The sequence below is a fragment of the Oryx dammah genome, unplaced genomic scaffold (genome assembly GCF_014754425.2).
Source record: "Oryx dammah isolate SB20612 unplaced genomic scaffold, SCBI_Odam_1.1 HiC_scaffold_5, whole genome shotgun sequence".
Taxonomy (NCBI): domain Eukaryota; kingdom Metazoa; phylum Chordata; class Mammalia; order Artiodactyla; family Bovidae; genus Oryx; species Oryx dammah.
In genome coordinates, this window is record NW_024070189.1 from 65,454,643 (window position 1) to 65,482,450 (window position 27,808).

Consider the following 27,808-nt stretch of genomic DNA (forward strand, 5'->3'; position numbering starts at 1 on the left):
AAAACTGAGGGCTATAAAACTAACATTATCTTAGGAAAATATTTCCCATTTTACTTAAAATAAAAAATTTCCATTGCAGAAATTATTCGGCAGACCATTATTTACAAGAAGCAAAAAAGCTAAAGCACAATGCAGATGCATTGGTATGTAAATATTTATATATTTAATCAAATTAACTTAAATCTTCATTTGTTCTCATAGCACATCAATGTGGCTCTCATTTACCTTTATTCTCCTTTCTTCAGTCTGATAGGTTTGAGAAAGCTGTATACTATCTTGATGCTGTGGTATCTTTCATTGAATGTGGGAATGCATTAGAGAAAAATGCTCAGGAATCCAAATCCCCATTCCTTATGTATTCAGAAACGGTGGAGCTCATCAAGTAAGTGGGGAAACTTTCCGCATTGTTGGCAATAATATTTCTCTGTTCTTTCTTGGAAAGGACTAATTTATAAAATAATAGCTAAAGAGGATCCTTAATCCTTTATTGTCCTTGGATAAGGAGAAGTAGACACTTTAGTGGGTATTCTTGTCTTTAAGTTTGATATTAATGTTTAGAGGACTGAGGAGGTCATAAAACAGATGAAGTATTATATTTTGTGTCCTTTGTTTCTTCTCTTATCTCACAGATACACTATGAAGCTAAAGAATTACTTGGCACCAGATGCTACAGCTGCAGATAAAAGACTTACAGTGCTTTGGTAAGTGTTGCATGTTAGCCTCTGCTAGACGACAAAGCAGTTTCATAAGGAACTGTGCTGTCTGTGTTCTTCTGAAAGTTATCCTTGAATCGGCCTTCCATAACCCAGTCATAAATCTATTCTTGATGGGTCAAGAAGAAAACAACAGAATTCCTACTGAAAATTTTTAGTTGTTGTGAGCCTCTCCTCCGTTACCCTCTTGACAAAATAAAAGCCTTGGTGGAGTGAGACTGATACTAGAACTTTCTATTAAGTGATCACTTTTTTAGGCTTTTTTTTTTTTTTTTTGACTATAGTTTACTTTTTTTTTTTAGCTCTGAGGCTTCTATTGTGTATTTCAGTAAAGATGGACACTATAAAAAAATCCAGGCTCTTCTTTTGGTATCCTCTCCCTCCATTTACATATACATATACCTTATCTTTGGGGCTTCCCTGGCAGCTCAGCAGTAAAGAATCTACCTGCGATGCAGGAGTTGCAGGAGATAGGGTTCAGTCCCCAGGTTGGGAAGATCCTCTAAAGGAGGGCATGGCAACCCATTCCAATATTTTTGCCTGGAGAATCTCATGAACAGAGGAATCTTGCAGGCTATAGTCTGTAGGGTTGCAAAGAGTTAGACACAACTGAAGCGACTTTGTGTGCCCGCATTCCTTACCTCAGGTAGCAAACATCTAGCTTGCTCAGAATAAAGAAATGACTTGTTTGCTTATCCCCAGAGAGAGAGTTTATTTATCATGGTTATTTAGTTTACCTGGTACTGGGTTTAACAAGTGGGAGAGCAGCTGTAGAAAAAAACTGGCACAGTCCTATTTGTCATGGAGTCCAGGGTATAGTGTGAAGAGACAGAAATTAATCAAATAACCACACAAGTACATGAATTCAGTACTTTGAAGGAAAAGTTTATATAACTGTAAAGGTAAACTGTAGGGATACTTAGTCCTTAGGTAGAGGAAACATTTACAAGGGCTGGATAGTGAAAAGAAACTGGAAACCTTGTGTCAGGAAACTAAAAGACCCAGGAGAAGTAAGTGAAAGTGACTGGAGAAGTAGGCAGTGATGACCATGCAGGGCATTTGTAAGTTTTACATATGTTACTTCGGAGTTGCAATATTACAGTTGAGTTCCTAGTTTTGTTGTTTTAAATTATTTTTAGTTTAATGTAGAGATTATGCTCTGAAGTTTTTTTCTGGGGCGGGGGGTGCTTGTTGAGGGAAGAGGTGGCTGTGCCATACAGCTTATATAGGATCTTAGTTTCCTGACCAGGGATTAAACCTGGACCACAACAGAGAAAGATGAAGCACTGAATCCTAACCACTGGACTGCCAGGACATTCCCCCGCAGTGATTTTTAGTCCCTATGTTATAAATGTCATAAATGACACATTGGTGTCCTGGGGGTGAGGTTTTGATTTTTGAATGTCAACAAATAGGAGGCTAGTCCTAGGTCTCTTCCTCTTCCTTTCCCTCCCTAGGTTGTGTACCGTAATAAGATCTCACCTTTTGGTTTTGCCTAAGAGCTAGTGTCATTGACCTTATGCCATGGTCTGCTCACATGAATCACTTGTGTACTCTGGCGCAATGTGAAGCTTGTCTATGTGATGTGGCCAGAGTCTGTTGTCCTAGTAAATAAGCTGTCCTTTTCCATTGGCTAGCCTGCGATGCCAGTCTTTGCTATACCTGAGGCTCTTCAAACTGAAGAAAGAAACTGCTCTGAAGTATTCAAAGACGCTGACAGAGCATCTGAAGGTAAGTACACAGTAAGAGTATCTGTTTCCCAGGAGACAAAATTTGTAGTCTCCTATTCCTGCCTCAGAAGTGCCCTCATGTTTTTCCTGTCAGAGGAGAGGAAGTACTACTGTTTGGGAACTTTCAAATAGTTTGAGGTTTAAAATGAACACATATATGATTGTGGAACCTATGTAGCCGTATACAGTAGCCCTTAGTAATCTTTCAATGTGTATAATCTATTTTTATCACAAAACCTGATGTTTTTTCATGATAGCCCTACATAAGTCTTTCTAAAATTCAGCCCTGATAATGGCTTGGAATGCTTTAATAGCTCAGCATTGCCTGCAGGGTCAAGTGAAAGATTCTTACTCTGACCTACAAGGCCTTCAAGATCAATCTCTCTCTCACTCTCCCTCTTTCTTTTCTGAAGTTTACTCCAGGTAAATTGTTTGGGTCATACACAGTCTCTTGTCTGCAGCCTTTGTACATAGGATGACTTACCTTGCTCTATGCCTTCTCCCCTCTTCTTTATCCATCTGAATGTTACTCATTCTTTGTCTCTCCCTTTTCAGTCTTCCAGAACACCCCAGCTATTATCTAAATAACTGCCTTCTGTTGCGCGCGCACACGCGCACACACACACACACACACACACACATATTTTGGTTTTTTAAGATCAGTACTGGCCCAATGCTTTTGAATATATTTATTATACCTAAATAAAGATTATTTCATAAATTACTTTTTTTTTTTTTATTAAGTACATTCTCTTTTCTCCACAGAATTCTTACAATAACTCTCAAGCACCATCACCAGGCTTGGGAAGGTAGGTAGATTTTATTCTGTAAAATTTTATGTGACAAGTTTATTTTTATGTGAAAGTGAAATGGGTTTTGCCACTTTCCAAAAAAGGTACTTTTTGTGAAAGTGAAAATCGCTGTCATGTCCAATTCTTTGTGACCCCATGGACTATAACTTGCCAGGCTCCTCTGTCCATAGAATTCTCCAGGTCAGAATACTGAAGTGGGTCGCCATTCCCTTCTCCAGGGGATCTTCCCAACCCAGGGATTGAACCCAGGTCTCCCACATTACAGGCGGATTCTTTACCATTATAATTTTTTTTAAAGTTGAAAATATCTTAAACATGCTCTTAGAAAGATTAGAGAAGGAACATTTCACCTGTAGAAGTCTAAGTTGTATTTTTTTTTTTTACAATTCCTCAACCTTTCTCAGCTTGATTTCTGTGGCTAGTTGGAGTTTTATCACCTTGTACTTATCTTTGTTCATGTCTGGACACTGCCAAAATTTAATAACAGTGGCATGATTATGGCTTGTCCTCCATTCCCACATCACCTCCATCCCACTCATCCACAGAAAGGATAAAAAATACCATGAAATCTCTTATTGTTAATCCACTCAGCTTTCTATAAAACAATTGGGAAGTACCTAATTATATCCCCAGATAGATGGAAAGTGTTGAGCTGAGAGTGAGATGATCTAGCTTCTAAGTCTTGGAACAGCTCTTACCAAAGTATATGACTTCCTCACTTCTTTCCCATCTTTTGTACTGTTGCCATTGGTTAAACCAAAGAGTCTTGATAAAATAATAACTCACAATAAACACTTTAGTGAGCTAAGTATTTATTTAAAAGAACCTTCAAATTTTAAAAGCCTTCATGTAGAAGAACCAGTCATACCTTAATTTCCTCACATTCATCATTTTCTGTATGAATAAACTTCCTGTCTCTCTGTGTGTAGCAAAGCTGTTGGGATGCCTTCCCCTGTTTCTCCAAAGCTGTCACCAGGCAATTCAGGAAATTATTCTTCTGGAGCCAGTAGTGCTTCAGCAAGTGGTTCTTCAGTGACCATTCCACAGAGGATCCACCACATGGCAGCCAGCTATGTTCAGGTTACATCCAACTTCCTCTATGCCACTGAAATTTGGGACCAAGCTGAACAGCTTTCCAAAGAGCAAAAAGGTAAGGAGGTCTCTGGAGAGACTCTGAAGGATGGAATTGTTAAAAAGAGATTTTATGGAATAGTTAAATTAAGTGTCTGTTGTACATTTAGTTTATTATCTAGTCTAGAGTTAATGACAGTCAGTTTGCTGATCTCCATTGCTTACCAATCATGTAAATGTACTGAGTTTTGTCAAAAAAATACCTTGCACTGTAGTGGTCACACAAACTAAACAAAAAATAGTTTTGGTCTAAGACAAATATGCCTTTGTTCAGCCACATTTAATTGCAGCTTATACTATAAAAGTAATAAAATGTATAATCTGTCCTGGGACGGCTAAGGTAAATTTGGCTATGGGCAAAGGAGTATATCCAGACATCTTATACATATGAAGTATTTAATATATAAGAAAACATGTTCATACTGGATTTTTGAAGATATATTGGAAGAAACTTAGGTGATAAAAGAAACTATAAAATGAATAGCCTTCTGTCTAGCATTCTTTAATATTAGATCATTGCACCTTGTTATCTCCCAAACTAAGAACACTAAGAATTAGGAAGTATTAAAGATTCTTGAAAAAGTACAGGATAAAAACTTCAGTAGATGTTTTTTAGCAAATTTGTGTATGTAGCATCTATTCAGGCAGCTCCTTTGTAGAAAACTTAAAGTAGCCAATCAAGCAAGTATACTTTTGTCACAGAGTATATTTAAATATAATGCTTATAGCATCAGATGAAAATGAAAAATTCTGATCCCTAAAGAGGGGTAATGGTGGGAGGAAGTTTGTGTTTCTAAAAACCTGATTTGTTTCTAAAATTTTAAATATTGTCAGTACAACTCAGGAAAGGTTACAAGATGAAATTCTTAAGTTATCCCTACATTGCATTCTTCTCCCTGATGCCAGTTTTCTAGCATCATTTTTCCTTTCATCTCTCCATTCCTCCCTCCCTTTCCTTCTTCCTCCCTCCCGCAGTTTACATTCTTACTTGCCTGTCTACCTACATATTTTATGCTAATTTTCAAACACTGACTAAATAAGGAAGAGAATGGTATAATGAACCCATGTACCTTTTACTCAACTTCGGTTTCAGCAATATAATATTTTGCTAACCTTGTTTTCTTTTCCCCCCACCATCCCTCCTCATCGCCCCCCATCATGTTTTTCTTTACCCTGGTATATTTTAAAGCTAACTCCTTTATGTCTTCTAAGACATAATCTCCCCTTAGATTTCCTCTTGTTTGAAATATGCCTTTTTTCTTTAAACAGTTGGATTTGTTTCAAACAGGATCCAAACATTCATTGATCAATTTTTTAAGTATCTTCTGTTCTTCTATTTCTTTGGTGGGGAGGGGCATGCCATTGATATCAAGGAGAAACTGTACCATAGAATGCATCAGATTCTGGATTTTGCTGATTACTTCCTCATGGTATTGTTTAGCTTGCTCTTCTGTCGCCCTCATTCATACTGATAGTTATATCTTGAGACTTGATTAGAGTCAAGTTCATTATTTTAGGTAAGAACTTTTCATAGGTGGAATTGAAGAAAGTAGGGAAAACCACTAGACCATTAAGCTATGACCTAAATCAAACTCCTTATGATTATACAGTGGAAGTGAGAAATAGATTTAAAGGACTAGATCTGATTGATAGAGTGCCTGATGAACTATGGACAGTGGTTTGTGACATTGTACAGGAGACAGGGATTAAGACCATCCCCATGGAAAATAAATGCAAAAAAAGCAAAATGGCTGCCTGGGGAAGCCTTACAAATAGCTGTGAAAAGAAGAGAAGCGAAAACCAAAGGAGAAAAGGAAAGATATAAGCATCTGAATGCAGAGTTCCAAAGAATAGCAAGGAGAGTTAAGAAAGCCTTCCTCAGCGATCAATGCAAAGAAATAGAGGAAAACAACAGAATGGGGAAGACTAGAGATCTCTTCAAGAAAATTAGAGATACCAAGGGAACATTTCATGCAATGATGGGCTCAATAAAGGACAGAAATGGGATGGACCTAACAGAAGCAGAAGATAATAAGAAGAGGTAGCAAGAATACACAGAAGACCTGTACAAAAAAGATCTTCACGACCCAGATAATCATGATGGTATGATCACTCACCTAGAGCCAGACATCCTGGAATGTGAAGTCTAGTGGGCCTTAGAAAGCATCACTACGAACAAAGCTAGTGGAGGTGATGGAATTCCAGTTGAGCTCTTTCAAATCCTGAAAGATGATGCTGTGAAAGTGCTTCACTCAATATGCCAGCAAATTTGGAAAACTCAGCAGTGGCCACAGGACTGGAAAAGGTCAGTTTTCATTCCAATCCCAAAGAAAGACAATGCCAAAGAATGCTCAAACTACCACACAATTGCACTCATCTCACACGCTAGTAAAGTAATGCTCAAAATTCTCCAAGCCAGGCTTCAGCAATACGTGAACTGTGAACTCCCAGATGTTCAAGCTGGTTTTAGAAAAGGCAGAGGAACCAGAGATCAAATTGCCAATATCCGCTGGATCATCAAAAAAGCAAGAGAGTTCCAGAAAAACGTCTATTTCTGTTTTATTGACTATGCCAAAGCCTTTGACTGTGTCGATCACAATAAACTGGAAAATTCTGAAAGAGATGGGAATACCAGGCTACCTGACCTGCCTCTTGAGAAACCTGTATGCAGGTCAAGAAGCAACAGTTAGAACTGGACATGGAACAACAGACTGGTTCCAAATAGGAAAAGGAGTACGTCAAGGCTGTATATTGTCACCCTGCTAATTTAACTTATATGCAGAGTACATCATGAGAAACACTGGGCTGGAAGAAGCACAAGCTGGAATCAAGATTGCTGGGAGAAATATCAATCACCTCAGATATGCAGATGACACCACCCTTATGGCAGAAAGTGAAGAGGAACTAAAAAGCCTCTTGATGAAAGTGAAAGTGGAGAGTGAAAAAATTGGCTTAAAGCTCAACATTCAGAAAATGAAGATCATGGCATCTGGTCCCATCACTACATGGGAAATAGATGGAGAAACAGTGGAAACAGTGTCAGACTTTATTTTGGGGGGCTCCAAAATCACTGCGAATGGTGATTGCAGCCATGAAATTAAAAGACATTTACTCCTTGGAAGGAAAGTTATGACCAACCTAGATGGCATATTGAAAAGCAGAGACATTACTTTGCCAACAAAGGTCCGTCTAGTCAAGGCTATGGTTTTTCCAGTGGTCATGTATGGATATGAGAGTTGGACCGTGAAGAAAGCTGAGCGCCAAAGAATTGATGCTTTTGAACTGTGGTGTTGGAGAAGACTCTTGAGAGTCCCTTGGACTGCAAGGAGATCCAACCAGTCCATTCTAAAGGAGATCAGTCCTGGGTGTTCTTTGGAAGGACTGATGCTAAGGCTGAAACTCCAATACTTTGGCCACCTCATGCGAAGACTTGACTCATTGGAAAAGACTGTGATGCTGGGAGGGATTGGGGGCAGGAGGAGAAGGGGACGACAGAGGATGAGATGGCTGGATGGCATCACCAACACAACGGACATGAGTTTGGGTGAACTCCGGGAGTTGGTGATGGACAGGAAGGCCTGGCATGCTTCAATTCATGGGGTCACAAAGAGTCGGACACAACTGAACTGAACTGAACTCTATATTTCCTATTAAATCATACTATGAGTTATATAATGGTTATTCCTTTTTTAGTCTTAGTAGTATTTGACCATTTAGCTGGTGTTTGCCTGATTCAGTTTGATGTAAACTTTAAAATGTTAAACTATTTAACTTAGGCTTTTAGCATCCATTGATGATTATCACCTATATGTGTTATTCCATTAGGAAATAGAAAATTTATCACCAGTTTATTAGCTGGAGTTCTATAAAGGAAATCCTTTTCTCCTCAACTGTTTGATTACTTCTTACCTTATATATATGTATACTAAGGTCTTTATTATCATTGTGCATATAAAAACTGTCCTCACTGAGTCCTACATCCCTCTGTTTTCTCTCAGAATGGTGTTGGGATCAAAGGTTAGGATACTGTCATTCTTTCCTCCTCTCTACCCCCTGCCTTACATACACATCAGTCTGATTTTGTTCCCATAGAAAGAATCATGTCATTTCTATCTCTTACATTTTTAAACTACTGTTTAAAACATGAGATTCAGTTCATTAAAGTTGCATGACATGATTACAGCAGAAAGATTGGACACAGGCTGTTGTAAGTATCTAACTTCACAGGGGCTCTTATGGGGGAAACTTGTAGATAACATCTTGCTTTTTCATACCACTTGCTTCTTATACAAAAATTGTTCACAGAGAATGTTTTGAGTAATAGTATAGTATGAATATCTTGTATAATTAGGTCCCCGTTTTAATCATGTTTGCTTTGTAATAGCAATTTCCATTGGTGACATTTTGTTTATATGTGTAACTCTTAATTCCTGACCATTTAGTCTTTTTAAAATGTTTTGTGACTTAGGGAAAAAATATAACTTGATTGACTATGGGATGATTTGTTCTAAAGCATGAACAGTTAATCATTTTAGTGTAGGAGGAAATGTTTTTTACTTTATATGAATAGTTTTTTACAGTCTAGATTAAAAACTTTAAAGCACTGATTGAAAAGAGTGTGCATCATTTAATGAGTGTTTTTGGTTTTCTAGAATTCTTTGCTGAACTGGATAAAGTAATGGGCCCTCTCATCTTTAATGCAAGCATCATGACAGACCTAGTTCGTTACACCCGGCAGGGACTGCACTGGCTTCGCCAAGATGCCAAGTTGATATCCTGAACTGAACACAATCTCGTTGCCTCTGATTTTCTCCACAACACTGTGTCATGTCACGAAGGAAAACTGCCATAACATACCACCTAGTTGACACTAAGAATGAGGAATGGTTTTCTCTTCCCTGGTTCCTGCATTTTTTTTTTTTTTAATAACCCAAAGTCATGTCATTTGACCCTTTAATATTTCCAATATGAAAAATTATTTAAATGCTTTTAAATCTGCAGCATGTTGATAGTTGGTTTCAATGATCTATAATAAGATTGAAATTTCAGTTGCAGTTCATTACTAATTTGTTGAAATTCTATTTATTAATTTTTTTAAATTCCCAGATTGGGGGTAGTTTAAAACTTAGTTATTTCTGCCTATAAATTTACTCTGTTGAATATTTTATGTACATTTAATGTAGACTTTATTTATATACTTTGGGAGCTTTGTTACCTAAAAGTAGTGTCTTTTTGTGGTAGCTCTTCTAAGAGTAAGAGTTGGTTTATCTAGAATATGGACATGTTCTTTCTACACCTACTACCTGATATTACTTCTGATCTTAAGTACAATTTTATTATTGCAGAATTTATACTTAGTACAATATTAAGGATATTCTTCTACACATGGAAAATCACTTAAGTATGAGAAGATGGCAGTCTATGTGAATGTAAAGTGAAATGTTTCTGATTTGGTATGCATTATTTCAAGAACTGTGAACATGTGTTAATAACACTATAGCAATCACAAGGTGACTGTAACTTGCATTTAATGCATTACAAAAGAGGGCAGGCAAACTTTCTAGGAGAAGCATATCATGTGAAGGGTTTCATAAAAGGACAATCTTGAACCTTACGGATTTTATTAGACCATATGTTTGGTTGTTGTTGTTACTACTAATAATTTGACACTTAACTGAAACAGAATAAGTTACTGTTGAACAAAGGATGATCCAACTCCTGAGGGCTGCCGCCTATATCTCTTTCATTGATGATGTTTGTAGTGTAAAATCTCTCTTCAGAATTTTAATTAAAATTTTTTTTTCCCACACTAGATTGTGATGCTCCGGTAGGAGCATGCAGTGACTGATGTAAAATGGCCTGGAGCTTTGGTGTGTGTGCTTTTTGCTCTACAACTTAGGGTTCTAATGCCTGATATAGAGATGATGAATTTCACCTTTTAAACCTATCTTATGTTTACTACCTTTGTATTTTGAAAGCCTTCGTCAATGATATGTGTTTCTGATGGGATCAGAAAATTCGCACTAGAAAAGTACCTAACTTGGTTCAATGTGAGCTCTCTTGGGAAGGGGAGGGGAGCAGGAGTAGAGCTTAATAAGCCAGCTCTGTTAAGAGTTGTATATCAAAGTACCTTTCCCTTATAAGGTGCAGATAGGAGTTAAAGGTGAGAAATATACCTTCTTGTCTTTTGTTTTAGTGCCCCTATCATGTCTGGTGTGCCTTAAATCTTACCTTTAAATGAAGACTCTATGGATTGTTTACAGATGAAGTTCTACACTAGGAGCAGATCACCCGTATGGTTGGTCTTCTATAGTAATAATGTTAAATTCTCTTTCCTTTTCAGTTGTCCTTTAGGGTCACATAAAGATTAATTCTTTCAGAAAAGCTAATGCTTTGGTAAATGACTTAGTCTAACCTATTGGGTAATGCTGCTTCAAAAAATAGTTTGTCCTCTCAATTCCAAAAATGAATCCATTCAATCAGAAAAAAGGATTGCCCTGTTATTTATAGATGATTGCTAAGGTCTGAAATGAGAAAGAAAGGATAGAAAATCTCTTAAGCCCAGTGGTGTAGTGGCCCCTCTGTGTCTAAATCTACACTTATGAAGCTAGTTAACTTTTCTTGTCCTCTGGCCTCATCTTGAGCTTCTTAATGGTTTTGTACCTCGTTTTTTTTGCAGATCACTGAAGATTCAGATCCTCAATTTATGTTGAATTTAACAATTTTCCCTTGGAGAAAATTGCCTCTAATATCTTGCTAATTTTATCTTAGTGTGTTTTAGGAACAGTTTTCCTTAAGAAGACAGCTTCTCTATGATCCATGGTGGTTATTCAGTAAGAAACTTGCCACAGTTAATCAAAGCAAATGTTTGTCCTGTTCTTCTCTAATTTCTCTGACTCTGATTCCTTAATTTTCTGTGATATCTTGGAAATGGAAAAAGTATCCTTAAAGCTTTTAGACTTTCAGCAACAGCAGCCAGTGGGGCACTTCTGAGTTCCAGTGTGTTCTAGTCTCTTGTGAGTCCTGAAAGATAGCAGGAACATTTATTTCCCAGGTCACATTGATAATTTGTTAAAGCAGAATTTCCTGCATGTTTTATGGTGCTGTGCTAAAATATTCTGTCTCTAAAACTGTTAATTCTTGGGAAATTAGTTTTTCAAGCTTTTAATTGTGGAGGGTTTTCCCAAGGTGGTAATGGGCGATGGATCAAACTCCTTTTCTAAACAATTGAATTTTCAGTGTAAAAGTCTGTGGAAACACCACTCCCTCTCCTCTGTGTCCATCTCCTCAGAAGTTCTGTCTGTCTCCATCTGTTCCAGCATGTACTTTGGACTCCTTTACAGGCAACCATTCCTCCTTCCTCAATAGGTGTCTTCAGTGTTCTCTAAATACTTACAACTGATTCTGACAAGTAGCTAAAACTTACTTAGCCTAAGACTTGTATTTAATATAGTTAATTATAAAAATAGCAACTATTTTAAAAATTGTTCTGTTGACTGCTCTTAAGACCACACTTGTATGCCAAGAGGCAGCAGCCACACCGCTGGCAACCAGCAAGCAAACAGATTACAGTGGAGGAAGTTGTCACATGGAATAATATTGCCCAGCCTAGGCTGGGCTGTGGGGAACACTCCCCTCCAGGTGATTCAAGTTGCCACAGTCCAGCCTAGGCCCAGCCTGACTGGGGAGCATTTAGCCCATTTCTTGCCTCAGTGCCACCTTTTTCTGGGCAAGTAGTTAACTGATTTTATAAGCAATGAATACTTAAGATAAATTCACAGTTGTAGTGTCTGCAGAGTAGAGAAGGTGGACCATCACTAGTTTAATTCTCCAATGTAAAAGCCGTCTAGAGTAATGTGTGCACGTGCCCGCACATGCCTGTGCTCTGGGGGGCTCTTTCACTGATGGATGCACAGGTGTTCGGGTTGCACTTTGAACGACACACTTGTGGCTTTATTAGGTTTGCTGTTGTTTGTTGTTTTTTAATTGTTGTTTGTTTCTTTTCATTAAAGAAAGGTCTAATCAGCTAGATCAGACAGCATCATTTTTGTATTTAATGACAATGACTTTGAGAAATTACCTTATTGAATAAGCTTGTGTTGTGAAGCAAGAGCCTGCAAAATACACCTGTTGTAAATGAACGTTCTGGCTCTGGAGGCCAGCAGCATTCTGTGGAGTTTCAGAACAGTCTGTAGTTGCTCCAGTCAGTGATGCCTAGTTGTGTAGAGGAGAGGTACGCTGTGCACTCTTCTAAGTGTGAGGGTATGCAACTTTGGATTTTAAAATTATATACACATACACACTTTATATATATGTATGTATGTATGAAAACATGAAATTAGTTTGTCAGAAATGTGTGTGTTTAGTATTTTAGCTTAGTGCAACTATTTCCACATTATTTATTGATCTAAGACACTTTCTTGTTGACACCTTGAATATTAATGTTCAAGGGTGCAATGTGTATTCCTTTTAGATTGTTAAAGCTTAATTACTATGATTTGTAGTAAATTAACTTTTAAAATATATTTGAGCCCTTCTGTAGTATTATAGGGCTCATACAGGGTGGGAAGGATTTTAATTTTCCAGTTGCTAATTGAACAAAAGGGCCTCATTATGTATTTTGAATTATAGAAGTTTGCCTCTGGATCCCAGGAACATCTACTGGGAAGAATGTTTTAGGCAGATTGTGAAGATTGTTTTTTAATTCTAAGTAAATTGCAAAGCAAAACATTTCAAATCCATCTAGATCCCTATAACTCATATTCCCTAATTATGTGAAACACCGATTTCATTTCAGTTTCATGTATCTATGTGTTGGAGAGGCAGAATTTTTTCCAATAATAACATTGCACATCTAAGGTTGCTATTCAGTAATAGAAATAGAAGAGATAAGTATTGAATGACTTAGAATATATAGTGACAAGAGGCCAAATTGTTCATGTTTGTGAGCATTTCTTTCACATATTCACTAATAGATAAATTCATTTTAGACTCCTAGACCCTATAACTAAGCCAACAAGTGATAGGAAGTAAGTTATTAATAGTTGGTAAAGCAAATGCAGATTCTGTTCACTCAAACCATATGGTTAATTAAAAAGAACTTACAGTCTCCCGAAAAGCGAATGAAAAGAATATCTTCTTTTTTTCTTTTTGATGGCATTTGGTCACAGAATAAGGCATTAGAGTTAAGTCTAAACCAGTCTTTAAGCAACAGAAAATAGCAACCCAAGTAATCGTCATATAATGAAGTTGACTTTGGGGAATGTCAGCTTTGACCTCTCCTTGCCCACCGTTCCTCAGCTAAGCATAAATTCCCATTCTTAAAAAGAAACAGCCAAAAGGTGCTCTAATTTAGAGCATGGGGGAAAAGCTCCCACCAAGAAATTCTAGTAATACTCTGTTACGACCTTTTACTGCTCCCACATGGGGTTTCTTCTTAGCTTTTTACCACTGGAATTTTCTACCTGCTATGTTCCTCTCTGGAAAACGTCTATTTGGAAATGCTGCCTTTCAGATCAATGCCATAATTATCCATACTGTTGAGTTTGTTGTTGCTGTTCAAGTGTCCCCATTTTACAACTTCATGCACACACCTGGCAGATCATTGACATGAGCATTCAACAGTACTGGGGTCGAGGTGGGGTGGGAATGGGCAGGGCTCACCAACAGAGCTGGCCCAGGTGGCAGTGCCTGAAAAGGCGTCACCTTTGAGGACCAGATGTGGGGTTGGTAAGCACAGTTATGAAAATTTCTATCCAGCCTCCGTTTTGAATGGTTTTAAGAAATTTTGTATATGGAGGACATAAATACATATATATTTATTGAAAATCCTTTTTTTTTTTTTAATTAAAATTATTTGGTGAATAATGGTTTGACCTTTGGGGAGGGTTTTGGAGGGGAGGTAATGCCACTGATAAAAGCCTTGTTGATTCTGCAGAAAGGTACTGTTAGTGTCTGATAGGATGCCTTTGTTTTATACATGATCCAAATCTTTGTTTTACATTTCTTTTATCCAAAATATTTAGGCATCTGACATTTTCAACCAAAATTTGAATTATATACTGTGATTTTTATTTGTTGCAATACATTAAAATTTCAGAGGTACTTTGGGGCTCAAAAGCTAGGATTTCTAAGTCAGTATGTGCGTTTCACGTAATAAAGCTGTTAATGGTGAGCAAAGTATTATATACTAACTAGATTTTTCCACATCTGTATAGTATATTATATGTATTTTGTGGTATTGAGATTATAGAAAGTTTAGAGTGTCAAACATGCGTTTAATGTGTATTTTTAAACAAATTTATGGCAATTAAAATATTTGGAGACAAGGGTATCACATTTCAATTTGTAAAGATCTTTTTAACTCTACTGTGTCATTAAGATGCTTTGTATAATGCCAAACCATAGCTGGAGAAACTAAGTTTAATAAATATCAAATAGATTTTCTGTATTAAAGTTGATAAACACTGTGCTCTCTATACTTTTTCAACTCTTACTTTGCCCTTTTTGTGTACTTTCTGTTTTGTATATTAGGGTCCAGTGCTACTCTTCCTTTAAAGTCTGGTCCCCCACCAGTCCAGGTCTTAATTTCTGATTACAGAAATTCTGTGGAGAAGGAAATGGCAACCCACTCCAATACTCTTGCCTGGAGAATCCCATGGACAAAGGAGCCTAGTGGGCTACAGTCCATGGGTCACAAAGAGTCAGACACAACTGAGCAGCTAACACACACAATGATGTAAAAACAGACCACAGTAAATTCACAGGACAGGGAAAAAAAAAAAATTCTGAACTGGCTGGCCATGAGTCCCTCTGCATAGATCATAATTCTCCCTGCTCCAACAGAAATCTCATACACATCTTTTTGTTACTCTTGGTGGCTTGGGCTTTGTTTCATTTAACTAGGTTTTTCTTCTGGTTCTCTCTGTTCATAGATAAACCAATATTGGCTGTCTTTGCACCTCACTGATATGTTCTTTACATGCAATGAAGGATTAAGATCCAGGGCCATAGTTTATGAACTTGCTGAGGTTAATCACTAGCTATTACTAAACTTTTGCCTTTAACCTGCCATTGTGTTTTTATTACCTGAAGAAATGTTAACTCTCACTGCAGTTTCCAAATTAAGAAGTTAACACATTATCATTAGGCAATGCTGGGTTTTCTGTAGTATACAAAATGAATCCTTCCCCTCAAAAGTGTGAATTCCAGGCTGCCAAAATTTCAGTTTGAGACATTTAATAGTATCCATAGAAAAATAAACTCTTTAAGTTAACAAGTTTAGTTATGGTTATCTACATATCAACATTCTAAGAAGAAACGGAGACCAATTTAAAGCGTATATCTGTCTTCAAACATTTTAAAACAAGATTGCTTTACTTAAGTGTCTCCAGCCAAATGCAGTTAATCAATATTCCATAGAACGGAGCGTTGTTGTAGGTAAGTGCTGTCCTCTTTTTCCCCTGGTGTGTACGTCATTCCTGGGCCACACTTAGGGAGCAGCGTCTTTTTCTAAGGGAAAAGAAAGGTGATTTTTTAAGACAAAGGTCTAGCAGTGCCCAGAGCCACCTCTGCTGCATTTCCTTCCTGTACTTGACATCCAGTCTCAGGGTAGAGCAAAGAAAGGAAAGGTATCACTCTATCAGGGTACCTGTTTGGAGCTGTTCTTGGCTCTTAACTCTTGAGGGACTGTCCTCCATGAATCCCCTATCGTTAGCCCAGGCAGTCCTCCACCCCGGTTTCATTATTAGGTCTGTATGTACTTATCTCTCCTCTGCCCAGCTTCCCAGGCCTCTTGGGTCCAGCCAGCCCTGCTCGCAGGTTTGTGGAGTACCTGCATAGCCTTGTGATACATTCAGAATCATCCCGACAGGAGGCTCCAATGGGCCTGAGGGAAACCGCTCTCCAAAATGGGGTCATTCTCCTTGGCCTTCTCTTTGCTGAACTCAGTTCTGGTACCGGAGAGCCATCTACCTGTAGCGCGAAGACATAGCCATCTCAGGTGTAGAAGAGTTGAAACCTTACTATTTATCTTAGAATAATGATCACCAACCTCCAGATGCTGTAGACTCAGAGCAGAGGGGTCCATTCCTCAGGACTGAGTCTGGCTCTCAAGTTCTGCCTATAGTTCCACCTCCACCGCCACCATCCCCCCACACCCACATACATATCCTGTCCTTACCTGGGCTAACAGCAACAGGCAGATCATGAGTACTGCAAAGAGTTTGAGGTGCCACATCTTGATAAGATCCAGGACCCTGAAGGACCGGGCACAGTATCCACTTTTTATAGACAGACCCACCTCTTTTTTGGTTGCCAGGTAAGATGGGGGCAAAGTTTATATTTGCAGTCAAGGTCAGTTTAATAAGTTAATGTCTACCAGAGAGGAATGTGTTCAAGGCCTGCCTCTCAGGCACGTATTTACTGATCCCTCCTCTGGACTTTGTGTTGCTGGCTCGGACTTTTTCACCCATTTTACCAAAAGTCAGCACTACCTCCTCCCCTTTGAAAAGCCACGTGAAGCCATTGAGGGAGACCAGGCACCTAGCCACATTTTCATTCCAAAATAGCTCGGTGAAATCTCTAATCAAAATAGAATTATCCTAATGAGGTCTTTAGAAACAGTGTTGAGTCCTTTCAGCTTATTTAGGAAAGAAGCACTGATCTCTTGTTACAGGCAATTGGATATGGCCCTTATCTCCCTCCTGTGGAAAGATGTATGTGGGCGGGAGGATGCTTCAGCCAGACTTGCCTACAGTGCCCCAGATCCTTGTTTGTATAGATTGACTGTCACCCTAATTATTTGTTCCACATCATTTGTCTAGAAAATGGAAACCCAGCAGCAGAAAATGCAAAGTCCGACCTACCTGCTATCTCCCAGGGGAAGGGCAGTCAGGACTGACATGTTTCAACCACGGGCAAATAAGTATTGGTTGACTTTGTTTCCTTCTTTAAAATTTGAGGAAATAGCAGGGCCTCCTAATCTGTGAAAGCTTGACAGTAGTGACAGATATTGCAAACCTTGAATTACTAGCTTTCCTGCCAGTACATGACTGAGCCTTTTACAGAGCATATCCATCAACTTCAGGGAAGCAGGCATAGGGCTGAGAACTCTCCAAAGCCCAAAACATCTGTCACTTAAGTAGGGACCACTGCAAGTCCCTAAACCATGAGTGATTATGGTTACTCATTAAATGACAGATATTTTAATAAGTTTGTAGAGAAAGGTGTGAATTTGAATTCTGTGAAAAAGGAGATATATAGGACTTCAGATCTTCCTTTGATCTGGAAGAAAAAGCCAAGAAAGGCAACAAGATTTTTATTTTCTGCCTTGTGTCTCCCTGAACATTTGGCTGATACCTCTTCCCTAAGCCCTTCTCATCTTCACAGGTTGGATATGGCAGGTGAGAGCCTGCCTGTTCCCCAAGAAAAAGTGGAGATGCGGCACAGCTGAAGGTACTACAGGACAGTCACCAATCAGGAAGTAAAGGGGTGTATGGTAGACCTCAGGGATGGGGTTGGGTAGGGTAGGACCACAAATCATCCATCTGCCTGTTCCCAGTCCTTTCAGGACCAGGCCAGGCCTGGAGACAGACACCATTGCTTGCACTTAAGGAACATGGAGAAGCAGACCTATGCCAAACTCACCTAACCAATCCTGCAAGTTTGAGACTAATTAGCTGTTCCTTCCCTTTACTCCTGAGCTTCGACACAGAATGACCTCAAGTAGGGGCTTAACTAGGAACTTCTGTGGGATGGAGAAGAGGCTGTGAGGTGACCTAGTGAACATTGGGTAAGAACAGAAATCTGATGAAGTAAGCAAAAACCTGAACAACGTGATAGCCTAGAGTCAGTTGGGTCTGTGGGCTGAGGGCCAATCTCCCCTTAATAAGCCTACAGTGATGTGCCAAGTGGGTGTGGAAAGGGCTTATTCCCAAGATGGACGCTTTCTCCCAGTCCTCCATTTCTGCCATCCTGTACTTCAGGCAAAATCAAAGTAGCCTGTTGTGTTAATTTACAAAGCCAATACCACAGCCAAGGGAAAGGCCTGGGGCTTTGGGGCCCCTCTTCATAGGGGGAATAAAGGACTGGCTGTTCATCGTCACAGGGGTGACAACACTGCAGAAGCCTTTGTGGCCCAAGCCTCCATCTTGTATGCCATCCCTCCTCCCCAAAGAAAAGATCCATTAGTTACTGCCCATGGAGGAATCACTGTGAAGCAGAGTATTTCTACACTAACTACACTAATATGTGTCTACACTAACTCAGTAGTTGTTTTATTTAAAATCAAGCTTTTAAAAGCAAAGTGGCATCCAGACAGCATTCAGCTGAAGTGACAGAATTGTCCAGATGTGGGCATGGCCATCCCACATCCCTTGAGTAGCTGTGAAGGCCTATTCCTGAAATTAAAAAATATTTTAAAGTGCAGGGGCTCTGTACAATCAAGTATTTTGCTGAATGAGTCAACATAAAAGTACATGTTCCTTTCTCCAGCAGAAAGGTCTAAGCAGCCATAAGAAGAAGAAATGCTTGGCTGGAAAGCAGAAGCCAGGGACCTACGTAGGTTAGCTGACCAGAGGCCAGCCCTGCCCCTCTTTGGGCTTTATTTTAGTCTCTTGTGTCAATGAGATGGATGGGAGAATCTCTGTGAGGCCTCCCAGGCACTGACATGTGGGGTTTCAAATGATTAATTTACAAGAAGAAAGTGAGACAAGCACAGTTGATAGCTTACAGCTTGGTAACTCTGAATACAACTCCAAGGGATTTTGTGTTTCTGAAGTTAAGTGCCTAGGATGAAATGGGAGACCGAGGAGGTAGCTACATGAACAGCTGTTTGAAACACATTCCAGGTGGAAGGAAGATCATGAAGGGCTTGACAGTAATTGGAAACTTTTTTCGTGTCCCTGAGTAGGACATGCCTAATGAAAAATGAAAGACTGAAATGGAAAAACTTTTCCGGGTAAAACTTCAACAAATATAGTGTATTTGCTCAATTGCTGGCTAGAACTGGCATTGACTTCTGGGCCTGCATCTCTGGCAATGTGTTGGCTGATGGAAGTGTCCCCTCCACAGCATTATGCAGACCAGAGATAAATGCCTTTGTGGGAGCAGGAGCATTGCTGGGGAAAAGGAGGGCTAAATGAAAAAGTAATTGTGCCCCAGCAGCAGGTGAAGGAGCCACACCTGGGCTGGAGGTTCCAAGTGGATCCTCTATAGGGATAGAGGCCCACAACAGTGGTCCCCCTTAAGAGACCACCCATTTTCAGTTTCTTTGTGAATTTCTACAGATAGAAGAGTCCATAAAATGACCCCAGATCCCAGTCATGTACAGGTGCACTGAGCTGTAATTCATATTCCACTCCACTCACCACCATCACCACCCCCACCCTCCAGGACCCTACTACACAGAGCTCTGAGTTACCAAACACAGAGAGGGAGGTCCTTTAGTGAGGGACAGGCTTAAAGCAGTGCTTAACAATTTTATCTGGAAGTAGAAGCTTAGTGCATGGAAAGGCTTCTAGGACAGTCTTCTCAGTAGAGCACTACTGGGATAAAAGATTTCAGACCAAAGGTTCAGTACCTGGTCTAGACTAAGAAAGGGTTAAGTTTGATTTGGGGCTGGAATCTCCAAAGCACTCAAAGAACCAGGAATAAAAGTCTAAAATGAAGCAAAGATGGGACAAGGATGGCCATGCCACCTAGGAAGCTTGGGGCTAAAACTGGAGGGAAAAAAAGAAACAGATCAATGGCCTGTCAAGGCAGTAATTGATCCTCCCCTGGCCCATGAACCTGTTCAGACTATGCAAGATTAAGAATGGGTACACTTAAACCTTAAGTTCACAGCTTTCACCACATTCTCAGAGGAGACTATGACCCAAATATGTTGCATATCAGGCAGCGAGCCCTGGGAATAAACTTGGACAAGCCAAACAGGAAAATTACAGTTTGGTGAGGCTAGTTTTCATCACACCACGGTTCTGTTAGGCCTACACTACCTCACCAGACTCTTACATTTCAGTTACCTCAGCCCTGTGGCTTTGTCTTAATATACCTATTTTATGGGTAAGCAGTTCATAGCTCAAGAATGAGGGTTTCGTGCCTTTACCACATATTAGGGAAGGAAGTTAAAAGGATATGAGCCCCAGGCCTATTAGTCTCAGCTGTACCTCCTTATCCTGGCTCACAATCAATGCAATCTCCTGATACCTTACAGATTTTTGAGGTAGTTTTGGTTCATGAAAGGCAGGAATTAGAGTAAGAAGGAAAGACACAGCCTGAGCCAGAAGTTGACCTACTCTGGAACTGCTGCTCTGGATAAGCAGGACAACTCCTTAGCAAAGAGGAAGTTTCTAGAAATGGAGTAGGGAACCAGAAGCATAAATTGCCAACACCTACCCCCACCATCTCCTGAAGGGAAAAGGGTAATTTTTCCGCTACAAAGATAATTCAAAGGCTCTAAGACAGGGGTGAACATTTTCCATAAAGAGTCAGAGTAAATATTTTAGGTTTTATGGGTCATACATGGCTAAAACGCACTTTTAGCAACCTGGTACAAACATAAGCCAGTTTGCTGACCTCAGTTCTAGAGGCAAAGGAGTCACCTCACCTCTTCCTTTGATAGCTAGCATGTAGAACAGCATAGCTTTAAGAACAGAAACTTCAGTGCCAGATTGTATCATTCACTAGTTGTACAATTTGGGGCAAATTACTTAACCTCTCTGCCTGTGTCCTCATCTGCGGAGTGAGTGTAATGGTGATACTTCAAAGGTACTTGTGAAGGAAAAAACACCAAAGGTAGTTGTGAGGTTTAAAAGACATTATTTGTGTAAAGGGTTAACAATACCTGACACATAGTAATTACTAGATTTTATTGTCAATATGGAAGCAGTGGGCAGGGAGCTAACATTCCCTACAGTTGATGCCACCCACAACTGTTCAGTTGCAGCTACAGTCTTGTGGATTACAGAACAAGGGGTGAGCCACACTCCTTCCCAAACGCAGACTAGCCAAAATGGTTCACGAATCATGCTGGGGTGAGCTATGAACTTGAAAACTGGCAGTCACATCCAAGGACTCTGCTTACACAACACACAAAATCACAACAGTGAAGCCCATAATAAGTTTATTGTGTCTTCAAGACACTACAATATACACTCCCCTCCCAGAGAAGGGTCTTTCAGAGACAAGGAACCATTATCCAGATGAGTTGCTTATTTGTCATTTTCATAGGCAGCTGGATTCTTCCTCTTCGATTTCTCAAACTCCTGCGTTCCCCATGTGTAGACAAGATAAAACACTACGAACGCTATAAAAATAAATGAGAGGAAGCAGTGAGCACATACAAGACACATGGATCCCAGTCCTCTTTTCTGATTCACCTCATATTCTGCTTTCCTGTCTCTAGTTCTTCAGAAATCACTCTTAAACCAGATGATCAAAAAACTTACGCTACAAACTCATTTTTCAGCTGTGTAAAAGAAAGGGGTTTATCCAGGAAAACTGTCAACAGTGACCAAATCTTCCCTATCGCTCCCCTGCTGCACATTTTAAAATGCTTTAAAAACTGATGTCAAATTCACACAGCATAAACTTCACCGTTCAACCACTTTGAAATGTACACTTCTGTGGGTTTTAGCAAAGTCAAAATGTTCAACTATCATCACTATCTGCTGCACCTTTAACACAAAACAGCTCACTGCTAGGAAAGAAGTGGGTAAAGGTGGCCTCAGAGGGAGACACTGGAATCACACAAGTGACCTTGAGCCTATTATTTCTCTGTGACCCAACCCCCTTATCTGTAAGATGGGGAAGACATGATCAGTTCAAAGGCATTCAGGACTACTGAAAGAGAAAGCGTGTTTATGGCAAGCTGCAGAGTGCTCACGGAGGGGACCCTCAATACCCTCTGTGGATGGGAGTCTAGCCCCTCCGCGCGGCCAGGGCACTCACGCGGCGCGACGCGAAGGATGCACGCCCGAGTTCGGCGCAGCACATTGGGGATGCCCCTGCTGAAGTAGTGCGGGAAGGCGCGCTGCTCGAAGGGCGACAAGCTGTAGGTGATCACATGCCGCACCCGTGTCAGATGCCCAAATTGGCGGCCCATGGTCGCGGCGGCCTCTGCAAGACGGAGGGAGGACAAGCGTTGGGCTCAAGCCCGGGACTTGCCGCCGCCAACCCGAGTCCTTCCGCGGCGCTCCTCATCCTCCCAACCCAGATCGCAACCCCACCCTCCAGGGGTCCCCGAGACAGCGCGATGCGGGCCCACTCACACACCGAGGTCACCTCGCCCACTACACCACGGGACCCTCCGGCTTCCGTCCGCCACTTCCGGTAGGATCGGACGCCGCGCCAGGAGGCGGTGAGGTCACTTCCGGGAGAGCTAGTGCCCGACTGTCTCCAGGTGACGGCGCCATAGCCCCCAGGGCCGAAGAGACGTGCCCCCGCCGCGTGACGTGAAGTGGGCGGTGCCTGCTCTGGGGTGGGGCCAAGCGCCTCTGGGCGGGCTCTGGGGTCCCGGGGCGCCCCCCACCGGATCCCCTCAATCTTCTCCTCGGTTCCCGGCTTTCCTCGGAGCCTCAGGAAGCGGCCAAAATCGGACGGACTAAGAGTAGAAGAGCGAGGGGCCTGTCAACCTCGAGAGCTGCCCTAGGGTCGGGTGTCCTGGCGCGGTGGAAAGCGTCTTTGAGGCCGCGCAGCCTAAGCGAGGTTTTGTACTGCCATGTCCAGTAAGCTGGAACCGGAATCGGCTATGGTCAGGCACTCAGCGACCGCAAGACCCGAATCAGGGACACGGATCTGAGACTTCTCTTGTCAGTCACCGGATTAGAATCCACTGGCAGGGTGTAGACTTTCCCAAGGGATAATAAAAATGTTTCCATTTAGCCACAAGAGTCCTTAGGTAATACTACAGCAAGTGATGAGCAGCTGTTAGTGATTGTAGAAGGAAAGAGGCAACCTCCGTCGCAGCCGGCTTCTCCCTGACACAGAGTTCTGCCTGGGGCAGAATGTCACGTTGCCCACTGTTCACTGCCCAGCAGGAAGGCAGGAACGTCGCGTGTGAGGCGATTCCATTTTCGGAAAGTGCTTTCTACTTAAGGATACTGCTGCTGTCTTGTACAGCTGACTGACTTTTCCACTTGATGCAATGTGTCTGTAAATGTTTTTTTCATGGAATTGCTGGCCATGTGTAATCTAGGACTAAGTTCTCATTCAGCAGTTTGGGTGTGTTTTATAACCCTCCTTGGCAGATCCGAGCCAGGGAGGTTTGGCAGACAACTTTAAATTTACCAGTATACCTCGGTTTTATCAGCCTGGGTACTGCACAGACTGGTTCTGTATCTTACACGGTGAGTATATTCAGCTCTTCTTAGTGTACCCACGTCTCATTTATCTGAAACATAATCTTTAACCTGATCTTAGCTCAGAGGCAAGAACATAAATACTTATACAGGTAAGAACAAAAATACCTAGCAAATTCTCCCACCATTTGAGTGATTAATAAAAAGCAAACCTTTCATTTATTTTCTAGCACCTGAAAACGTCTTTAAACCTTTCAGTTAAAGTATGCATAGATGAATGTGCAGACCCAAATAAAGGCATCAAGATATTATACTTTAAAGTGAGTCAAGATTAAATGTGATGTCCTCCTTTTTAAAGCATATTGCAGTATTCCAAGTATATATCCTTAAAAAGCTGAGAGAACTAGGCAAAATAGCAGTTCTCTGCTCTCTGGAATCTCAATTCCAGTTGTGAATTTCTCTCACCCTCCAAATCAACATGCAGTAAATAAATATTCTAAGCACCTGGAAGTGGGAGAGGTGGTACAGATCCGGGGAGAAGAGTAAACCCAATACCATAAGTTGCATACAAACAGATCTGGGTATCATCATCAATAATTAGCTTTTCCACATGCCTTGGAAGTTTCAGCAAGCACCTAGGGAACATTTTAAGAATCCTAATCTCTCTCAAGAAATCGGCTGCTTTTTTTTTAAAGATCACTCCTTGTAGCCTTTCAGCTACATAGCTAGTCCATTAAGTTAAGAGATTTTAAATAAATGACAGGGGAAAGGAAAAGGAAAACTATATGACCAAGTAAATCTGTATCTAATTAGGACAAACTGAATGAATAGGGTGTTGTCAGCTGATAAAAATTATCCTCAGCTAAGCATCCTTAAGGTCTGATTACAGAAGTGAACCTAGCCCACCCACACACCTAAAGTTTATTTAAGAGACCAACCGAGGCTCTTCCTGGTTTTTAGGAAGAAGACTGGTATGGGGAAATGTGTTCCTTGCTAATTCTTCCAAGCCATGGCGCTTCCCAACAAATTCTTCCTTTGGTTTTGCTGCTTTGCCTGGCTCTGTTTTCCTATTAGCCTTGATTCTCTGCCTTCTAGGGGAGAAGCTCAGATTGTAGCTAGGACTGCGTTGGAATCTGAGGCTGAGACTTGGTCCTTGCTGAAGCATCTAGATGGGAGACACAGACCTGGTCTCCTTTCCCCTCTCTTAAAGGTTCTGTATGATGGGCACAGGGAACCCCCCAGGCTGCAGCCAGATGACCGAGCTTTGCGCTACATGAAGAGGCTCTATAAGGCATACGCTACCAAGGAGGGGACCCCTAAATCCAACAGACGCCACCTCTACAACACTGTTCGGCTCTTCACCCCCTGTGCTCAGCACAAGCAGGCTCCTGGGGACCTGGCGGCAGGTGTGTAGGAGCAAATTGGTTAATGGGTGGAGGGAAGAAAGACCTTTTGCATTTCAGTTACATAAAGGAGTTGGCCCTTGCTCCTTGACTTGCATTTTACTTTGCATGGTACTCAATATCCAAACAAACCTGGTACTTGATCTTACTGTTTATTCCTAATGCCCTCATGGGTTGATGTAGGCTAAATCTCTTGCTAGAAGAGATTTAACGGCCCTAAAGCCTGGGAAGAGTGCTGCTGGAGGTTAGCATCTTGTCCAGGGTCACAAAATCAAGACTGTAAAAAAAGGTATTTTGACTTCGTTGCATATTCTTTCTAGTCTACCAGTATTGGCCTGGACATGAACCTACAGTACCTCTTTCAGCTGTTGGTGTGCTTTAGTAAACAGGATGTTTTCCCCACATTTGTTGCTTTCTGTGAGAGGAAAGCTTAAGTCCTTACGTGGAACAGTAGATCACCCTACAAGGACAATGTGTTAGTCAACAATCTTGTGTGAGAGAGATGGGAGCAGTGCTATTTTAAAAAGAAAAAAATATATATCCATTAGCTTGTGACTTACAGAAAACCCTTCTAACCCGGCAGGTCATTTGTGGCTATCTTAAACCCTTTCTCCTTCCTTGACATCCTGTTTTGTTACAGTGGGTTTAGAGCTTCCATTTGTTGTCAGTCTCAAGTGTTCCAAATTAACTTAGAGAAGTACTTTTTCTTTATTGATTCTGCCGGTAAAAACTTAAAATGTTTTGTTAACAAACCTGGCAAGTGTCTTTTGATAGTTTTCCTCTTAAAGACTTTCTAAGAGAAAAATACTGCTTTCCTTTTTAGCTTTCTCTGTTTGCAGCAACTTAATAAGATTCTAAAACTTCAAAATATAATGATTCCCTCTTTTAATTCCCCACCAAAGCTGTTCTTAATTTCTGGTGATCCAGCAGTAAGTGCTGGGACTTAGATATGGTACAGATAACTTGCTTTTTCTTTATAACCCCTATCCCACCCTGACATTTAAGGCTTGAGAAAGTGGGGAGAAAAGGGACAGAAGCACATTCTGAGGTACTGATTTCTTGATTTGACTTCCTGTTACATATGGCATTACTGTTGGATTGTTTTTCTTCTCAGGAACCCTTCCATCAGTGGATCTGCTGTTTAACCTGGATCGTGTGACTGTTGTGGAACATTTATTCAAGTCAGTCTTGCTATATACTTTCAACAACTCCATTTCTTTTCCCTTTCCTGTTAAATGTATTTGCAACCTGGTGATAAAAGAGCCAGAGTTTTCTAGCAAGACTCTCCCTAGAGCTCCATACTCATTTACTTATAACTCACAGTTTGAATTTAGAAAGAAATACAAATGGATGGAGATTGATGTGACAGCTCCTCTTGAGCCTCTGGTGGCCTCCCACAAGAGAAATATTCACATGTCTGTAAATTTTACATGTGCGAAAGACCAGCTGCAGCATCCTTCAGCACGGGACAGCCTGTTTAACATGACTCTTCTCGTAGCGCCCTCACTGCTTTTGTATCTGAATGACACAAGTGCTCAGGCTTTTCACAGGTGGCATTCCGTCCACCCTAAAAGGAAGCCTTCACAGGGTCCTGACCAGAGGAGAGGGCTATCTGCATACCCCGTGGGAGAAGAAGCTGCTGAGGGTATAAGATCGTCCCGTCACCGCAGAGACCAGGAGAGTGTCAGCTCTGAATTGAAGAAGCCTCTGGTTCCAGCTTCATTCAATCTGAGTGAATACTTCAAACAGTTTCTTTTTCCCCAAAATGAATGTGAGCTCCATGACTTTAGACTTAGCTTTAGTCAGCTGAAGTGGGACAACTGGATTGTGGCCCCACACAAATACAACCCTCGATACTGTAAAGGGGACTGTCCCAGGGCGGTTGGACATCGGTATGGCTCTCCAGTTCACACCATGGTGCAGAACATCATCCATGAGAAACTTGACTCCTCAGTGCCGAGACCATCCTGTGTACCTGCCAAGTATAGCCCTTTGAGTGTTTTGGCCATCGAGCCTGATGGCTCAATCGCTTATAAAGAATATGAAGATATGATAGCCACTAAGTGTACCTGTCGTTAACACAGACTCCTGTCAAGTAAAACCGTGAGTGTCCTGGCCAGTGTAATGCCGCGCCCCTGTCTATGCCTTTGGGAGGAAGTTTCATGTGTCAAATCTCTAACTGTACGACAATGTGTGTTGTGTAAGGAGGAGCCTGTATAGATTAGCATATTCTGTGATATCTATCAATGTAAAGGGATAACCAGCTGCCTTCCTCATGGCCAAGTGTTTAAATGAAATGTATTTCTTTCGGAGAACTTTAAATTTTTTCCCAAGTGATTCTTTTTTCCTTTTTGTAGGAGTCTTCTTTCTGATGTAAGAAAATTTAAAAACTTAATTAGCATAAATCTTGGGTGGAATTGCAGTTCTAGACAATTCAGAGTGCTATAGTCTTATTTAATGGAGGAATAAATTCCTGTGAGTGGCATAAATTTTCTGTGTGCGGTTTTAATTAAAGATTTGTTTTTAAATGGTTATTTGAGAGGGAGAGGAAGTGTGTCTAAAAGCTAGTCTTTACTCAACTTTCCCTTTTTCAGAGTTAGAGAGACTCTCTACCTAAATTAGACTAGAGAGTATACAATATATTGGGCTTCCCTGGTGGCTCAGTGGCAAAGAATCTGCCTGCCAATGCAGTAGATGTAGGTTCAACCACTGGAGAAGGAG

General features: G+C 40.8%; 4 protein-coding genes across 7 annotated transcripts in view; 2 read left to right on the forward strand and 2 right to left on the reverse strand.

Annotated features, from left to right (window-relative positions):
• The window catches only part of AFF4 (AF4/FMR2 family member 4), a 79,460-nt gene extending 64,624 nt beyond the window's left edge, over positions 1 to 14,836 (forward strand). For all 4 annotated transcript variants that reach the window (XM_040240116.1, XM_040240119.1, XM_040240117.1 and 1 more), the window contains 7 exons: positions 80 to 143; positions 246 to 382; positions 630 to 701; positions 2,351 to 2,444; positions 3,209 to 3,252; positions 4,185 to 4,405; positions 9,039 to 14,836. In XM_040240116.1, the coding sequence (XP_040096050.1) occupies positions 80 to 143; positions 246 to 382; positions 630 to 701; positions 2,351 to 2,444; positions 3,209 to 3,252; positions 4,185 to 4,405; positions 9,039 to 9,166 (760 nt within the window). In that variant the 3' untranslated portion in view covers positions 9,167 to 14,836. The remainder of the gene's footprint in view (positions 1 to 79; positions 144 to 245; positions 383 to 629; positions 702 to 2,350; positions 2,445 to 3,208; positions 3,253 to 4,184; positions 4,406 to 9,038) is intronic.
• Positions 14,837 to 15,607: 771 nt separating this feature from the next.
• On the reverse strand, positions 15,608 to 20,497 carry LEAP2 (liver enriched antimicrobial peptide 2). Its single transcript, XM_040240123.1, has 3 exons — positions 16,568 to 20,497; positions 16,220 to 16,359; positions 15,608 to 15,897 (listed from the first exon to the last, which is right to left on the reverse strand). Exons 1-3 carry the CDS (start codon positions 16,622 to 16,624, stop codon positions 15,861 to 15,863), a joined length of 234 nt encoding a protein of 77 aa, XP_040096057.1. The 5' UTR covers positions 16,625 to 20,497; the 3' UTR covers positions 15,608 to 15,860.
• A 994-nt stretch (positions 20,498 to 21,491) lies between these two features.
• On the reverse strand, positions 21,492 to 22,826 carry LOC120863672 (cytochrome b-c1 complex subunit 8). Its single transcript, XM_040240122.1, has 3 exons — positions 22,660 to 22,826; positions 22,336 to 22,503; positions 21,492 to 21,691 (listed from the first exon to the last, which is right to left on the reverse strand). Exons 2-3 carry the CDS (start codon positions 22,487 to 22,489, stop codon positions 21,597 to 21,599), a joined length of 249 nt encoding a protein of 82 aa, XP_040096056.1. The 5' UTR covers positions 22,490 to 22,503; positions 22,660 to 22,826; the 3' UTR covers positions 21,492 to 21,596.
• Positions 22,827 to 24,435: 1,609 nt separating this feature from the next.
• GDF9 (growth differentiation factor 9) lies at positions 24,436 to 27,576 on the forward strand. The gene is made up of 2 exons (XM_040240121.1): positions 24,436 to 25,090; positions 26,202 to 27,576. The coding sequence occupies exons 1-2, from the start codon at positions 24,694 to 24,696 to the stop codon at positions 27,164 to 27,166; spliced, it is 1,362 nt and encodes a 453-aa protein (XP_040096055.1). The 5' UTR covers positions 24,436 to 24,693; the 3' UTR covers positions 27,167 to 27,576.
• The last annotated feature ends 232 nt before the right edge of the window (positions 27,577 to 27,808 follow it).